General features: G+C 39.2%; 1 protein-coding gene across 7 annotated transcripts in view; it reads left to right on the top strand.

Moving 5' to 3' along the window:
* Positions 1-18,900, top strand: part of ern2 (endoplasmic reticulum to nucleus signaling 2) — an 84,592-nt gene that overhangs the window by 49,662 nt on the left and 16,030 nt on the right. For 5 of the 7 annotated variants that reach the window (XM_008405727.2, XM_008405713.2, XM_008405687.2 and 2 more), the window contains exons 10-20: positions 3,426-3,504; positions 3,661-3,811; positions 3,988-4,130; positions 6,905-7,075; positions 10,501-10,654; positions 10,821-10,925; positions 11,073-11,163; positions 12,094-12,283; positions 12,358-12,454; positions 13,677-13,876; positions 16,077-16,224. In XM_008405727.2, the coding sequence (XP_008403949.1) occupies positions 3,426-3,504; positions 3,661-3,811; positions 3,988-4,130; positions 6,905-7,075; positions 10,501-10,654; positions 10,821-10,925; positions 11,073-11,163; positions 12,094-12,283; positions 12,358-12,454; positions 13,677-13,876; positions 16,077-16,224 (1,529 nt within the window). The remainder of the gene's footprint in view (positions 1-3,425; positions 3,505-3,660; positions 3,812-3,987; positions 4,131-6,904; positions 7,076-10,500; positions 10,655-10,820; positions 10,926-11,072; positions 11,164-12,093; positions 12,284-12,357; positions 12,455-13,676; positions 13,877-16,076; positions 16,225-18,900) is intronic. The other 2 variants (XM_008405704.2, XM_008405696.2) reach the window with 2 other exon arrangements.

Here is an 18,900-nt window from a genome sequence, read left to right as displayed (position 1 = left end):
CTGAGGGAAAAAGGGTGCAAGAAAATGGATGGATGGATGGATATATATATATAGCTTACGCAGGACCTAATATTGGACTTGATTTACTTGTTGCAAAATATTATTAACTTCCATTGTTTCAAATTGAGCTTCATGTAGCACTGAGGATTAAATATAATTTCTTAATATAGTATAGTTAATTATTTTTATGTCTTTCATACTTCCTGTTAATTGATATGTATTACTGTATTGGACAGCATCTATTAGTCGCTATGTGATTCATTGAGTTATGTCCAGAAAACTATTTTACCCCAATGCTGGACGAGCAGAAATCTGTCACAAAAATATTAGTAGCGCCATCATTTGTTATCAGATATATTAAATACGACTTAAAATAAAGAGGAGAAAACTGATGTTCGATAAATTCTCAGTGATATAAATCTATAAGCAGTTTAGTTCTGTCAAGATCCAAGAAGGGGCAAATTTCTCTTATATTGGTCAATCGTTTTATTTTAAATATGCTGTAGGAGCTGTAGTTTGATGATTAGTTCAGTTTTTGTCACTTGTTAAACTTTTATGAATTGCAGCGGCTGCAGTGCACCACAATAAAGGTACAATAAAGCTGATAAACAGGTGAAGAGAAGAACCAAACACCACTTCTATTCTGCCTTTTCTTGCTCTGTGTGTCGACTTTACACGGACCCGTTGCCATGGCAACCGACAGACAACAGCTCAACGAGCAGATAGAGCAGAGATTACCGATCAGGGGTATCAACACCAAAAAACAAACATTTCCCACACAAAAAAGTAGCAAAAACACCAGAAGAGAACATTCAGTCTGTTACATTATGCTGCCAGGATTGATGTCTATATTGTCATTATTAATATATTTTCGTCTGAGCACAGCAGTGCTTGATTAGCCGATTTAAACACCTGCTCTACTGATGACTTGGTGGGCGGGTTGACCTATTTTAGTGCTAATGGAACCAAAACACTGAACTGCGCAGCACATGTTAAGGTTATCAAAGTCAATAGAAGGCTATCAACAGTTAGGCTAGCATAACTGACCCAATGCTCACTTGTTCAATGTTTTCATTAAGTTAAAACTTTTTCCTCACCTGTTAAATTCAGATTTAACAGGTGAGTTTCCATCTTAGATAACAAGGGCTTCAGAGCCTTTGTTATCTAATTCATAGGGTTGAATTAACCGCTAAATATTGCGTCAATTTTTCAGATTCTTCGTGTGACTGTGGTGATTTTCTGACCACCCATAATGTTGACTCAATGGACAGAAATGGCACAGATGTGGCGCACGATAAGTCACGTAATGTCCAGTCCAGTAATTTATATCCATCCATATCAATACTGCTGCCTCGCGCTCTGTCCTTCTCTCGCACTTCCCGCTACTCAGCAGTAGGTGTCAGGTTACATTGTGCTGCATTCAATGTTGTCGGAATAAAGAGTGTGCTTAATGTCCGATTTCCCATAACTATTTATTGAATTCATAGTTGCCAGCTGGGGTGGCAACAAGGGTGGCAAGGCTCTCATTTGGGGTGGCAACTGCCACCCCATGCCACCCCAGTAGATCCGCCCCTGCTGTCAATCTGTCAAATGCATTTGCCAAACAAATTCTTGATCTTTTATGGAACAGTGTCAACTATGGAGCAGCCTCAGACGAAAGGTTTCCGCAGGGTGGCACCATTTTGATCTTATATTGGAAAATAAATTTGTTTTAATTTTGTTGATTCATCCGGTTCTTGTCAGTTTCTACTTGAGCTGAATCTGGTTCATCTTTCACGGTATCACTGCTTCGCAGATTTTTTTGTACAGTTTTTTTTCACAGTGTTCTGTGTCCTGATTGACCCTTTGATTGGTAAAAACAGTCTCTGCGCTTCTTCTCTGCCAATAACGCTACGGTATTTAATACAAATTGGCCATTCACAAGATGGAAACTGAAACTTTGAATGCCAGCTGGGAAAAAAACTGGCCAGAATCAGCGCAAAACCCGACCGCAGGCTCGCTTGACGAGATCCATCGCTCTGCCGTAGATACAGCTGTGAATCTAGTGGGGCAGATTCACAGCACTACATTTACAGGATTCGCTGTAAATGTAGTGTTTACTTCATTTTTTTTCTACAGCAGGATGAGTTTTATCATAAAAGTGTAACAGGCTAAATTTCAAAATGTTGTAAAAACTTTTTTTTTATTTATTTTTTTTATACAGTCCACAAGGATCCTCTTTCCAAACACATTCACTTAAATTTTAACTTTGCAGTACATGTTCACATGTTCTATTTTAAATCTATTTTAAATTTAACTGAAGGTATGACATAATACAATACATAATCAATAAAATACAAAGACTTAAATCTTATTTTATGGACTGTCATCAAATCACTACGTTGCCTGTAGGAATTTTTAATGTCCAGCAGATGTCAGTATTCAGTGACACAGTATTGAGACAGAATCGACACAGTTTTGCTATTGGTCGAAACGATACATGACGCCTCATCTATCCATCACCATGAAAAAGGTTCCAAAACAGTCCAAAACACTGGCAGCACAGCTGAGAGGAGGCTAAGACTCACACTGGTAGCAACAGGTTCAACGAATGGACAGGAACATGCAACTTACACTACGACACAAGAAACGAACAGCGACAGGGAATGAGACACCTGGGAACAATCAAGGTGAAGACAGGACAAAGATGGATACTCACTAGCAGGGTCGCAACTACATATTATTCAGGTGGATGCGAAAACATAACCCCTCCTGTCCCCCTGAAGGAAGGTACATCAGGGTGAAGGAGTGTAGAAAAGGTGTCTTCGAAGACATGTGAAAGGTAAAACTCCCTACATTTACCCCGTTATGTGCGCGAGGTGAAGGAGCGTAAGGGCGCGCTGAAGTATAAGCGAAGACATCATCTGCGCGCTGCCCCCTCCAGACGGGGTTTTGATGCCCCCTCTGGTGCAGCGCCCCTATGTGCTGCATGCGCTGCATACCCACTTTTTGCGCCACTGCTCACTAGACACAGAAACCTAAATATAAACCTAAACCTAAATATACACACAGAAAAAATCAAATCCCAACAATATTCCCGAGCTGTTTGCTGTTTTCCTTGTTTTTCAAGATACTAGTTGCTCTGAACTATGATTGAGTGCAAATGTGCCTATCTTCTGGTTTTAATTTGTAAACCATTATTGAAAACCATGGATCTTGTTCTCTACATGTCACAATTATATGAACTCTCAATGAAATATAATTAGGCTTGTGGTCACAGGGTTTAAGAAGTACAGGTATATGAATACTTTACAGGCAGTGTGTGTCTGGTCTGATTTTCAACCTGCTGTTTGAGCAAATAAAGGGGCAGAAACGCCTGATGCAGTTTAGGTACTCAGCTGGAATTGAATTGAGAACAAGTGAAAATGTTTTTTTCTTTTCTCCAGACCCACTCTCTATGTTGGAAAACTTGACTCCCACCTTTATGCTTCAGCTTCACTTGTTCATCGTGGAGTGTCATTAGTGGTGAGTGCAGTACATAATGCTACACTTCCTGCTAACAAAAGTCCCTACTAACACTATATTATGATTAAACAGCAGATCATTTCAGGTACGAGACGGTGAGCAACTGATAAGGCTAAAGATAGGGTGACTGTTCTATGCTTTCTGTTACCATGGTAGCCTCGGGGACTGACACTGGCTCGGATCGAGGGACCAATGACCACGGAGGTGACGGTCAGTCAGAGAGGGGAAAGTGAGATCACTCCTTTCACTAACGTCCAATATCCACCAGGGAGCACAAACAGCCAGAAGAACCACTGGCTGCTAATAGGTAAAGGCAGCTCATCAATCTTCACATTAGGCTTACTATGTTGATGAAAGTGAATTATTTTGTATTTAAGACCTTTTAATGCCTGGAGAACTACTGCTTAAGCCTGAATCTTTAGATCAAAAATAGCAGATCACTCAAGACTTTTGCACACTACTGTATGATCTTTAACACTACAGGGCACCATGAGGTCCCTCCATTAGCCCACACCACCATGCTGAGGGATTTTCCTGCCAATCTGCAGCATTCTGGTGAGCCAGTCATCCCACCTCGAACCTCTGCCTTTCCCTTCTCCTCTGCTTCCTTCTACCACCAGCGCTATGTAAGTCCACACACAGTAAAGCTATATCTGAAACCACATATTTACACACACTAAATAAAAATAGACAAACACATTTTTTCCTCACTGTCTGAAGTTAAAACAGACCAAACTTTTCTTGTTTTAACATGTGCCTCTTTTCCACCGGCTATACTTCAGCAGCCCGGCTTGGCTCTACTTCAGTGACCGCGTTTCCACTGGTTGGGTTGGCTCTGTAGCAGGGTGAGGCCTCCTGGCGGTGGGGGTATAGCGCCCCGCCTCCAGGCGCCATGGGCTGAGCTTCGTTACTATGTGACCTAACGCGAGATGTTGTTTTTCTGAGACAAAAGAAGAAGAGAGCTGAGCTATTTTTTATAGCCTGATTGTGATTTTTCTGAGACTTCAAGAAAATGCGCGGTGGGAGGAAAGCTGCAATTGTAGTGAGGAGGACAGCTGATCTCCGCCTTGCAGCGGGAGGAAAGCAGGTGACTCAGATGTTGCAGGGTAAGCCAACGATAATTTTTGTATTAAACTACTATAAAATTTGTAATACAGTGCCAAATATACATGCGCTATTGTTAGCCAGGGTGTTGCAAATAACTTAAAAGTGTCCGAATTGTGTGTTGGCACCGCACATTCATAATATATTACAATGTGTTTTCAGATGTTGGTAAACTGTCAGCGCAGACCATCAGTGTGGTTCTTCCTGCAGCCTCTGAGTTGTAGGATGTCTCATCATCTTCCTGACTGCTGGTCGGTGTTTACTTTAAGGATGTCCAGAGACCTTCACCTTTCTGAAGCAGAGATCACATGAGCTCAATGTGCTGATGAAACATTTCTAATAAAAAAAAAATGTGGCTGATATTCTTAGAGCTGAAGTGCATTAACAATCTGTTGTTTTTAACTTCTCAGTACGTTTAATTATGATTCATCTGATGCCGAAGTTACACTGAGAACAAATAAAGCTGTATTCCTTCTAATCTGACTGGTTCTAGATTTAATCAAACCTTCCATGTTTTCACATTTTGGTCACTAAGAATTAATCGGGGGCTTAAAAGTTTAAACTTAGGGTCTTATTTATTACTAATTAAGGTTACACGTTTTGGACACATTTTCTCACCTTCTTATATTGAAGATTTTCCAGGCAGACAGCTAAACAGTGAGTGGATAGAATGAAGTTGTACAAAGTAGAAATTAAAAAACATGACTTGTATTTTGGGTTCTTGTTAATAGTAACTCTGATAATAATGTCAAAATGTTTGGTTTGCTGAATAATATATTTACGTTTGGATACCTTCATTGGAAATCGACAATGTTAAGTGAAAATTGAAATATTCATATAATAAAATGTTATTCACTCCAACGCTCCTCACATTTTTTGGGAGGATTGTATTAGGACCTTGATGCCATACAAACTACATTATGTACAATAATGTGTGGAGTGGGTACAAAAAAGAAATTTTGTTCAGTGAGAGCACAACAGCATTTATTTTTCTTTTGTTTGCCTCAATTCTTCTCCTTGGAGCTCTGCCATTTCTGCTGGTAGCTGCTTCATCCTGAAGGAGATCCAGTTGCTATTCTGCCGGTTCTCCTCATCGTTCACCATCGTGTCAGCCATGTTCTTCTTTTTCTGGTCCCTGGGAAAAGCAGTCAGATATTATAGCTTACAGTAGATAAATTAAACTGTGATTTTTCTGAGACTTCAAGAAAGCAGTGGGAGGAAAGCTGCAATTGTAGTGGGGAGGACAGCTAATCTCCGCCTTGCAGCTGGAGGAAAGCAAGTGACTCAGATGTTGCAGCGTAAGCTAACGAAAATTTGGAAATACATACACAGAAGGAATTACTTAAAACAGACATTTTACTTTAAACACTTTTTTTTACCATCCAAACATATATAATTATAAATTACTGGAATAGTTGTGCAAATTAAAGACAAAGGTAATTACTTGCAAGTTTTAGACCTATGCAGACATACAGCCATAGATAAAATACCACTCATTTTCTACAGGTTTATTGTTCATTTTAATGTCCTGTACAATTAATAGTTCATAACCATTTAATTAGAGAACTGACATCTAGCCATTTTACAATAATAGAATATCAGATAACATGTTTTATTATCTCACAGCGGGGGAAACTCCGTTGCACCAACAGCAAAAGGAGAAACAATTGAAGCACGTAGATTCATGCAAAGATGAAATATAAAAAAAGAACAAATGAAGGGCAACATGCTTTACAATATTGACAGTTATAAACAGCGCTCTCCGATCCCAAGGAATATGCAATTGAGTATCTTCAGAAAATGTGCATGTTGTGTTTGAGCAATAAAAATACAGCAGACTTTGTTTTTCAAATGTCTTCTATGACTGTATTTAGGCAACCTTAAATATAGCAAAAACCAGACAGATATATTTACAAACTGTTCACCTGGCTGGAGAGCAGCAGCGGCATTAGCATGCATTAGTTAGAGTTACCTAAATTATTCCTATTTGCTGGAAAACTTAGTGAGAACATTTTTTAGAGATTAAAAGATTTGGTCAGTAACTAAAGGTATGCAAACTTTTGAATTTGAGAAAAGTAAAAAAAAAAATCTAAAAAAACTGAAATAATTTTGAGAATTTGATAAAAATTTGGTCAGATTTAACTTCAGATAGTGAGGAAAAAAATATTTTTGTGTCTTTTATTTGGTGTATGTAAAAATCTGGTTTTATCTGCGTATGTACTTTGGAGAAGTCCTATTACTTAAAAAAAAGATTCAAATCTATCCTCATCATGTATCTGCTGTCTTCGTGTTTTAGTTTCAAGCTGTCTCTGGCAGCCACAGTGACCAGAACACCAAGAAGGAAAGGGTCAGTGAGGAGACCACTGGGCAGATCCAGGACCGTCTGACGCTGGCTGTTCTGACCATTCTGGTTGGAGGATGGCTCTCCTTTGTGATCACTTTTCCTCTTGTGAGTTCATCTGTGAAGGTCTGCATTTGTTTACAAGTCTTGAAAGATGCATGTTTGTTTGTTACATGCTACTCTGGTGAAAAATGAGTGCCAAAGAGAACAGATTGCGGTGGTTCTCCATAAGAGACAAAATATTTTGCTTGCTTTTGTTTATTTAGGGTTTTTAATTTAACACGACCTAATTGACTGTTAAGAGGATCATTTAAAATTGCAGTTCCACTCAGAAGTTTAAGTACACTTATTATCGGTTCAACTATTGTATTTGCTTTCATCAATCAATCAAGTTAATTTTTATAGCACTTTTCAGCAATAAGGCAGTTCAGAGTGCTTTACATCAATAATAAAATCTAAAATACAAAGTTATAGAACACACAGTCAACAATTGTGAAGTGCCATTGTTACACATCAGAATGTTGATTAATTAGACCCGAGCAGCGAAGCGCTGTGAAGGCCTATTTTCATACCGTTTATTGTTACGCTTCTGCCCCCCTAAAGAGGAGGCTTTTTGGGGGCTTTATCATATTCAAAAACTCAAATTTGGCAGATGTGTCAGGACTGCGGAAAATGTACATATTTTAAGGTCGTTGCAATAATAGCATAAGAAACGGCTCAACAGCGCCCCCTAGCAATTTTCAAAAGACCTTCTGCTATGACCTTACTTCATCGTAGAGACATGAAATTTGGTACACTTGTAGAGCTTCCCCCAAAGATGCACAGAAAATACAATTAATGTCATAGTGCAAGTTGAACAGGAAGTCGGCCATTTTGGATTGAAGTTACGATTTTGACCCCATTTTGGCCGTTTACAGCCTTTGCATTTGATCGAACTCCTCCTAGAGATTTTGATCGATCGGTTTCAAACTTTGTAAGGTTGTTCATAAGGCATGGCCAATTAAAAGTTATCAAAACGGTGAGTTTTAGTGCATGCTGAAGGGGCGTTACCAGGGTCAAAGTTCGCCTAGTCACCATGAAACACCAAACTGTTATATCTCTTACACAAAAAGTCACAAAGGCACCAAACTTTCAGTGATTTATCATCATCCTGTGCTCTACAATACCCAATGGTCAAATGATGGCATCACTTAAGCCACGCCCCCTGAGAACAGGAAGTGTCATGTTTTACTGTCAATGATCTCTGTCTGACCCCTTTGACCTCATCAACATGAGTCTGTGTCCAGAAACAGAAGACATGTTGGTATGATGTGGATTCCAACCCTGATCGGTTTTGATGGAGCAGGTGGGGTGACCTGTAACTCCATTGCCATACGTTTGGCTCTAAATTCCAGTTCTGAGCCGAGCTGCACCAAACTCACTAGGATTGATCCTTATCAACACCCCCCCCTCGACAGGAATCTTCAAGAATTGTTGGTGGGCGTGGCCTAATTTCTCTATAGTGCCCCCAAGAATATTTTAAATGATCAGCCCTAAGCCATGCTTTAGCCCAGAATTATGAAGTATGGTACACATCTGTATCTTGTCAGGACCATAAAAAAGTATCTTGGAGCCATTGTCCAAACCCAACAGTATGTCGGCCATTTTTATCAAAGCCATCATTTTCTTTTTTTTAATCAACATCGTATCTGATCAAACTCGTCTTACAGCTTTTAAGATACAGGCTTCAAAATCACTCGGCACACTCCTGAGGAATTGAAGGTCAAAAGTTATCAAAAGATTTCTCGTACATCAAAGCATGTGGGCATGGCTAGGAGTCAAACTTTGACTATTCGCCACCAAACATCAAGGTGCAATAACTTCCACATGCAAGTTCACAGCTGCATCAGACTATGTCTCACTGCAAACCAGTCCTGATCACATTGTCATGGTCATTTGATGACCACCCACTTCTGACAGGAAGTCACCTGTTTTTTATGCTGTATGTCTTACTTTTACACTATGATTCATATGGGTTTAATTCTGTCATGTCATTTCAAAATGACATGACAGGCTGAACTGTGTGGGCATGGCCAAAAGGCGAATTTCAGTCCTTCGCCATAAGCATACGGTCGTCTCTAAATCACACATACATCATCCCATTTGCACCAAACTGGATATGTATGACCTTTGTTCACCTCTAAAAAGCCCAATGGCATTAATTTGTAATTGGACTCCACTGCGCCTCCTAGATTAATCCATCAGCTATATCTCCTCGCTACATCAGCCAATCTGCATCAGATTTTTTGTGCGTCGTTGGGGAGCACTGCCGAGTCCATCGATGTGTATCCCCAAGTGGACGAGTGTGGGAACTGTGCGAGAGTGTCTGCGTTTGACGAGCGGGCGGCAGTGCTGGAACCCCCGCAGTTGCCAATAGGCCGGAGCGGCGCCGAGTTGCGAGGGCTGCCCAACGCCGCTTGCGGCTTTAATGTTTCATTTATAATGATTCAAAAACAACTGGTGGGGTTTTAGTCTAGATTTAAAGGCACTCAGTGTTTTGGCTGTTTTAACTTTTATTTAGCATCTTGGTTACTAAGATTAATTGCAGGTATCAACATGAAGGGATGTGCATATTCTGCAAGAACAGAAATGTTTTTTTTTTTCTCTATTCTACAGTGTTTTCTTTGGCTAGGAGATTCAATATTTCACAAGAAACTCAGAAGTAGAACTGTTGGAAAGGAATCATAGGGCCCTCTCACTGCATCATGTATTAGTTTAGTAACCAGGCTCTTGCCCACCTAGTATTTGTTGCGCACCATACAAGAAAAGCGTTTTGTCCAAATGTTGTGTAAAGGAGACACTGAAAAGTACAATCAAATCCATTTTTTCTTACAACTCTGGGGGAGATATTTTTATGTTTGGTCTTACTGAGTATATAGACATTTAAACGCAAGAAAAGACCCTCCAACTGGCTCAATATATTATTTCCAAGGAGAGCCTGAATGCATGGCATATAAAATATAAAAGCCAGTCTGCATCCATGGTGTGCTTTGGAATAGCAAGTGCATTTTCTTCTCCTCAAGTCCCGAGGGTTTTGATCACATCTTCTGCCAAGTTCCTCATATCCACAATGGATGAGCATAACAGAATTACAATATGCAATCTTCTCAACTCCAGCAAAGGTTTCTTTCCATTGTTCATTGTAAACAACTATTCCTGCGGCACAGAACAGTGAGCCAAAAAAAACTCAAAACGAGGTACAGTCCAACGTGTGTCTCGACACGTTGGGTACAGCCCAACGTGTGTCATTACCATATGATGCTTTGTCATATGGTAATGACATAAAGCGTCATTACCAGGTAATGGCGCTTTATGTGCGTCATTAAATGGTCCCATGTACACTTCATCAGCAGTTAGCCATGAAACTTAACACAAACAGTGCAGTAACTCTTTGAACATTTCAGAATCATTCTCTACAGCTAAAATATATAAATTGCTGTACAGAGGTACATATTGGTGTCTGGGTTCGAATTCTGCTCTGACGTGAACAGTTTCCATGGTTGTTTCTGCAGCGTAAAGCCCAGCAGCTGAAAGCTCAAAGGCAGCTGGAGGAGGTCTTGCAGTCTCGCCTGCAGCAAATGCAGACCAGCATGGAGACAAATATTCAACCAGTCACTTTGGTTTCTGCAGACAGGAATATGTCCACTGAGCTAACCATCACAAGTGGTAAGGTACTTTCAAAGGTTTCTGTGCTTGTCTTTACTAGTGATGTTTTTTACTTTTATTTTAAAAATAAGAGCCAGCTCAATTCTGTAATAAATTTAGTTTTTTTGGAGTAATTTTTTTCTCCCTAAGTTAACCTTATTTTGATATTTTTTATCTTCTCTGTTAGATTTTCCAACTGCATCAAATAATAATTCATCTAATATTCAGCATCACAACAGAAAAACATCAGAGTCAGATAAAAATGACTCGGTTGATCAAAAACCTTCAACTGGTGAGGCATGAAACAGTCTCATTGTTTTCTTCATTATAACATACATAAAACCTCTTTTACCAATATTTAATGAGAATGAATGCTATAATGAGTGATAAATTATTGTTATTTGAATATCCAGTCATTTTTCTTCTGGACCTCTTTCAGAAGAAATTGACAATGAAGTGCTGGTAGGAAAAATCTCCTTTACACCAACGGATGTACTCGGACATGGAACAGCTGGAACCTTTGTCTTTAGGTAAAATACATCAAAGAATCCTTTCTGGTTACTGAACAAATCATTAAACTTTGAGTACTTACTATTACTTGAGAATATAGGACAACTTGTAAATATATTAATATCTCTTGATCTTCTCACATTTGTCAGATTAGAACTATATTCTTCTATATATTTTTAAGTGGGATTTTATATGAGACCAGCATAAAGTAGAGCCTTGCAAAATTTGAAAAGTATGGCATGCATTTGTATTCAACCGCTTTTTACTGTGATACCCTGAAACAAAGTTCACTGCAGCCAACTGCCTTGTGCAGTCACATAAATATGATAATTTAGTCTCAGTACACATGTAGCTGTTCTTTGAAGGTCATAAAGGTTTGTTAGAGAACATTAGAAAAAAAGAGCCTCATGAAGACCAATAAACAAAGCAGACAAGTCAGGGAGGAAATGGGAGGGAACGAGGACATAAAGTGTCACTGATGCATCGAGGACTGACACATCCATACGTGGGTCCATCTCCTGCACCAACACTGCGCCCTTGTGATTATTTTCTTTAGCTGGAACAAGGTAGGTGGTCAGAGTTGATTAAAATATGGATGGATTAAAATAAACTTTCAGAAAATATGTCAGAGGCCTGAAAAAAACTTGAGTGTAGAGTGGAGGTTCACCTCCCAGCAGTAAAATCACCAGAAGCAGAATGATTAGAATGGGTAGACCTGGTCAAAGTTCAAAGGAAAATCCCATTGAGGATCTGTGGGAAAGCTTGGAAAATTATATTCAAGTCTTTGAAGTTTGTAATGTGACTCAATGTTGAAAAAGGGGAATGAATACTTTTCCTAGACACTATATAACTTTAGGATCAAATAGCAAAATGATAAATCTGAATCTTTATTCATATTGTGTGTTAGTTTAGTCTACATTGTTTCAGATAAATATTGTCTTGAACTTTAGGGGCAGGTTCGACGGACGGCACATTGCTGTGAAGAGAATCCTGCCTGAGTGTTTTGAGGTAGCCGAACGAGAAGTGCAGCTTCTCCGAGAATCAGACATGCACCCCAACGTCATCCGATACTTCTGCACAGAGAGAGACCGCCTCTTCACCTACATTGCCATTGAGCTATGTGCTGTGACTCTGCAGCAGGTCAGCACTGCCCAACAGAATGCTTCATGCATCCTTATACCAAGAATTCATGTATCCGACTGTGTTCTCTGCAGTATGTGGAGGATTCCTCTTGCTTTCCTGAGCTGGATAATATAACTCTTCTGGAGCAAACCATGTGTGGCCTGTCTCATCTGCATTCACTCAATATAGGTCTGAAATGGATTCATTTTGTGCTCATATTAGCATTTCAAAGTGTAATATTTCTAATCCACATCTGTAAATATTTATTGAAACCATCACCATGTGGTGACAGTATGGTATTAGACTGAACATGAGAAAAANCACAATCTCATGTGGCACTGCTCCTGCCCCCCCTTTTCTCCCCCACTAGCTGAAGCTTCTTCCTGGCAGCAGAATAAGCCACCAATGACCATTTTCTTGCAGCAATAAGTTGTTTCTCCAGCATTAACACAACATTGGACACTTTGTGGGGACCCAGAAATTCAACCACACACAGGAGTACTCAAAGGAAAAAAGTTTAAATTTAGTTTCAAATTCTGGTTGCACCTCAGGCTGATTTAATTAAACACAGCTCTGAGAAGAGAGGGGAGAAAGCTGGTGATACACAGAGGGAAATGTTCAGCTTCACAAACCTGTAGAGCAGTGGTTGGGTAGAGCAGAAAAACTGAGGGTTTGACGACAGGGAGGTGTAGGTAACCAGAGTGAACATAGGGGGAGCAATGAATCAAAGATCTCCACAAAGAGATCTGAAAAGCAACATCCAGGGACATCAGGCTGAGGTGACCCGATTATCGTTAGGTCACCTCAGCCTGACGATAATCAGGCTGAGGTGATACACAGGAGGACAGAGAGAGCAAACTTAGCTGGAGGGGCAGGCAATACTCGGTGGTCTTGAGGCAGAGGCTTGGGTCAGGGTGCAGAAATCCAAAACAGAAGGGATCCGTGAAGGGCTTGGCAAGGGGCAATCCATGGGCAGAAAAGGGTCATAGAGACACTGAAGACTTGGAAGGAAACGCTGGATCTCTACTGGCTCATGGCTGCCGATAATCTGGCAAAGGGGCAGAGGCTGAGAGGTGTTTGAATAGGGCAGGACCCAGGTGGAACAGGTAAGCAATCAGGCATGGCAGGTGAGCTGAATGAGTGACTAAACACAGCATGGACATGACAGAACATGAATCATGACAGAGCAGCAGTGCATTCACAAGGTCGATTAACAGTGCTAAGATAACAATAGTAGGTCTGGCATGAGGCCAGTCTTTTCACAGATTATCTATCTCATATACTGTCACAACATGGTAAAAATTTTTACAAATATTTAAAAAACATGTTTTATAAAAGTTACATACTACAGCTTTAAGAAATATTTTGTTGTTGTTGCAAATTAAAGTTCCTCCGTCTTTTCCTTATGAAGTCCATCGTGACCTCAAGCCCAGAAACATTCTCCTCTCTGGGCCAAATGCTCTGGGTGAAGTCCGAGCACTCATCTCAGACTTTGGACTGTGTAAAAAGATCCCAGACGGTCGGAGCAGTTTTTCACTGCGCTCTGGAATACCAGGAACTGAAGGCTGGATAGCTCCGGAAGTGCTGCGAGAGACGCCTGGAAACAAGCCTGTATGAAAAACTGAACTTGAATTTGCTTTCTTATATTCCCTGTCTTTGTTTTTGTTTTTTTAGAACTTTCATTTTAATATTTTTTTACAGAGCAATTACACAGCCATACATCAGCAATAGTTAACAGTGTGGACGTTTTTCCACAGCTTAAACATCTCAGCATAACATTTCACAATTTCAGCATCACATTTGTGATTTCAGCATCACCATACAGTGCTAAAATAAGGATGCACTTTGGATGGCATATCTTGGCACCACACACCAAAAGCCAAATTTGTTGGACTTATTTACATAAATAAAGCTTCTGCTGGCCCCCCTCTTAGACTAAAAGTAGCTTTTTGAAGTCTTAATACGTATATTATCTTTTAAATTTGGTACAATTCCCTTACTTTTTGAACAAATGTGGTATAGGAGGGCAGTTCTAATTGCATCCACTTGATTGTAATGCGTTTAAGGGCTGCTGTAAAAAGAATATTTAAAAAATATGCTTTGGCCTGTCCTTACAAACCAGCTGGGATAATACAGAGTAATGCACCTGTTACATCCTGGAGATATAGTTTATATGTAGCCTTGTACACCTCATCTCAAAGTTTTGTAGTTTGGGGCATGACTAAAAATGTGTGTATGATTGGGGACCGCTGAGCAGTTTCTCCAAAACAAGCTTGGTACTTTGGGATCTATCTTAGCAACTACTTCTGGGGTGCTGAAATATCTACTAATAATTTTCCATGTATATTCTCACCACACATTTGAGTTTGTAACTGGATGTTCCTAAGTCCAAACTCCTTCCCATGTTTCGTCAGAAATAATTTTGGTCATCTCTGCCTCCTATCTTTGTTTTGTCCAAGTGGGTTTGTTAAGGTTCATTGACAGAAACACGTATAACTTTATCAGTTTCTTACCCGCTTCCCCTTTTTGGAAATGAATTAGGAAGTTCTCTATTGGTGTGGGGTTTTGTACTCTTTCCCACTTCCTGTGTGTAGACAAAAAATAACACAACTGTAAATATTTAAAGAAATCCCATCAGATGAAAATGCCCACTCAACTCTTCAAATGACATAAGGTTGTCCCTGTCGAATAACTGATGAAGAAAGTCCCTGTTCAGCCCATTTTGAAAAAGTTTAGTCTAAGAAATTGGGAGTGAACCTCTTGGCAACTTGAAAGCAACTAGTACTTTGTCCCAAATGCTAATTGTGGTTCTAGTCCACAATGGCAGTTCCTTTATTGGAATATTTAAAAATGGAAATGCATTTAACGATGCAGAGCAATGGCTCAATGCTCAGCCATCTTGTTTGAGAATCCTGTTGGACCCACAAAATTAAAGGTTTTAACTGTGCTGCCCAAAAAGAGTATTTTAAAACAGGGAATTGAGATCCCTTCTGTCTTGCTTCTCTGTAGCGTTTTCTATTTTATGTGAGGGCACTTGCTCTGCCATTTGAATTTTGATCTAATTTTATTCTAATAAGCAAATGTGAATTTTGGTAATCCAAACGGTAACATCTGGAACAAATACAATAAAATCTGGGTAACAGATTCATGCGAATGGTTTCAATGTGGACAGAATAAGGACAAAGGCAACGCTGACCTTCACACTAGGTCCTTATATGTTTAACCCCTAGTGGAATATTGCTATTGACATCTGTTGCCTCTGTCTTATCAATATTTATTTTATAGCCAGAAAAATACTCAGAAACAGAAATCATTCCTTTCAAACGCAGTATTGATGTAGGATCGGACAAATACAGAAGAACATCATCTGCGTAAAGATATATTTTATGTTCCTCTGTGCCAATCAAAACCCCTTTAATTTCATCATTGTCCCTAATGAGTTGGACCAATGGCTATCTAGATGCGACATTGTGCAATTAAAATCTCCGACCATAATCAGTAGGCCGGAGCTGTACTCTGCAATCATATTGAAAACTCATTTAATAAATCCTGGTGCATCTTCATTTGGAGCATATACATTTATAAATGATACTGCTGTTCCATCAATTATCCCATTTACCAACATAAATCTACCCTTCCTGTGTTTATGTACTAACATTTCAGTAAAGTTCGCCCCTTTTCCTACCAGAACAATGTGACAAATAGTAAGCTTTATCAGCCCAAGACTTATTTAGTTTTGTATCTTCTACATCTGACAGGTGTGCTTTTTTGGTTTTTTGAGATTCACTTGTTCCTCCTACCATTTTTCCAGACATCAGCGGTGGATGTGTTCTCAGCAGGCTGTGTGTTCTACTATGTAGTCAGCAGAGGGCAGCATCCTTTTGGCGAAGCTCTGAGACGGCAGGTCAACATCCTTTCAGGAGAGTACTCACTCTCACACTTCATGGATGACATTCATGGTGAGGACAGGACTTATATCCTTAAGTTGTTTAAAATGAGACAAAGACAACCTCACGTTCAATCTTTTGGCTCATTTTTTTTCTCTCTCTCATTTACTATGACGTGGTTTATATTTCTGTTGCATAACTAATGCTGGACAGTTTCTTATTTGAAACTGTCCAGTTAAAGAGCTCCGGCCGGAGGCCGGATTTCCGGCTTTTGACCAAACGGTCCGCTTCAACCAAACTAGTCTCCAGGCTTAAAGAGCTCTGTCTACAAAGATGTCTGCCAATCAGAATTCTAGCTCCCGTGTTCTTGATCAATGACTGTAAAACGGTTTGTAGTAAAGAAGCGCATGCGTTCGGTTCGGCAGTTAAATCAAATTAAATCTGACCCGGTAAAGAAACACGTTTACTTGAGAAAGGAATTAAAAACAAGTGGTGCTGGGCATGGCTAGAGGAAAGAGGACAAGACAGAAAGTTGGTGGACATTTTTACAACAGGGGGCGCTGGGATTCCTTTGGGGGGCGTTTGGTGGAAGGTAAACTTTACACCTCACAATCACAACAATACCAGTTTAGACTTTGAGCAAATTAGCACTTTGAGATTTTTTCTAATGAAAAGTGCGATACAAATTAAATGTATTATTATTATTATTATTATTATTATTATTATTATTATTAACTTGCTAAAACTGTATTTCGTAGCGTTCATTTTATAATGTTGCCACCGGCGCTGTAAGTGGTCCGGTATGAAACGGGTGTGATAGAACAAAGGTACCACAGCACTTTTAAATTTCAACAATCAGAATACATAAATTGTTTCCTTTGTTTTAAAAAGTTTATGTCAGTCTGCCTTTTCCCCATCGATACGGTTCCCGACCGCCCTACGGGGTAAAAAAAAACGAAAAAGAAAACAAACGAGGCGCCCATTGTGCAAAACTCTGAAACAAGAGAAGCGGGACATAAAACGGAGCGACGAACTAGATGTGAATTATAGCATAAAAACAGAAAATCTGATGCTAAACAGTGAAAAATCAACACATGATGTGAAAAATGACGATTAGGCGGCGCAGCAGCTGATGAGTGAAAATTACTGATGGTCAATAAACGATAAAATAAATCTAGCAACAGGAAAGAAACTAAAGTGGACAAAGCAATAAACCAAGAGAGGATAATATTAATCAAAGGAAACTAAATGGAAATGAATGAAGAACAAAATGCAAGAATAAACTAAGAAACTAAAGTAAATACAGAGGAATAAACTGGTATGGCAAGACCTTTCAAGCAATAATTATTACAGAGACTGTATGGCAAGAATAAACAGACACTATTTCCAGATAAAAGGTACAATAATATTGTTGAAGTCCGTGGGTTTGTTGAGACCATATCTAATACTGAGAATAAATATATCTTACAGACCATAACAGTAAAGAACTGATCACTTAATAAATATAAATAAATATATCACATCTAATTAAAAACAAATGTATTTATGTTTTTAATTAGATTTGATATATTTATTTCTTCAATATTATTTTTCATGTCAGTGTTTATGTTATGAGGCTGATGACTCCATGACACTTTCAATTTGACTCATTAGGATTTGATTAAGAACCAGATTTGTTCTTTGTAATTTCTGTCCAGTAAAACTATTAATCTATGTTTTTGTCTCATATTTGTATGGCATTTAAAGAACCTGGAACTTTTGTTTTTCCACTGAAAGCTCTAGTTTGCACAATAAATGCCATGTGGGTGAAATTTTATGGTTKATACTCTGATGTCCCATTTTCCTGAAGGCAGCACAGAGCTGCAGCACCAGAAACCGACAGAAACACTGAAGAGAAGAAGAGTTATGATTGATGTAGTTACAGTTCTATCCATGTTTTAATGTTGCAAAGCTCAGTCATTATAGATCAAATAGTACAAAGTTTAAACTGGCATGTTGTACATCTTTTATCTCTTCATTTTGTGGAATATTTAACAACTAGAAAATGGTACAGAACAAGAATATTTTTCCACTTGTAACATAACCACTATGTTTGTTTTTTTCCTGGATAAAATACATTGAAAGGTAAATGTATCATATGAGAGACTTGAATTGCCTGAATGTTTAGAATAAGTTACAAATCGAAGAAAAGAGATAAAACAGCAATCAAGGTTCGCCCAAGCGGCGCGGATCGAGCGCTTTAGGAGCTGGATTGGAGCTTGCACCCAACAAACACCGCCAGGTGCAAGAGGACGCCAATTGGCTAGAGGACGCCGACGGATCGAGAGGACGCCGACGGATCGAGAGGACGCCACCGGGGAGGAAAAGAAAGACATTCCCGGTGAGATCTGGACTTTACGTTTCATTTTGGGGGATTTTTGGTGGTACCACTCCTTTTTCCAATTTTTTGGGGAGGTTTTTTTTGACGTGTTGGATTTTTCGTTTGGATTGGGACTTTGGATTAAAAGGGAGAAAGGCTCCCAGGATATGGAACTCTTTTGTGGACAATATTCGCAGTAATAAGGATYGARAGTTTTGAACATTTATCTATTTGGGTTTCTTTACTGACATGAACTGAGTGAATTAAATCTATCCTAAACTTATTTTGAGTAATTTTTGGTTACTGATTTATTTATCAAGATAAAGATTATTTTCTTAGTTTGTGGTTTTTTGTAATAAATCATTGTGGCTAAAAGTCAAACAAAATTT

This window comes from Poecilia reticulata, linkage group LG1 (genome assembly GCF_000633615.1).
Source record: "Poecilia reticulata strain Guanapo linkage group LG1, Guppy_female_1.0+MT, whole genome shotgun sequence".
NCBI classification, from domain to species: Eukaryota; Metazoa; Chordata; class Actinopteri; order Cyprinodontiformes; family Poeciliidae; genus Poecilia; species Poecilia reticulata.
Note: the sequence above shows the minus strand (reverse complement) of the source record. Positions and strands in the feature narration are given on the sequence as shown.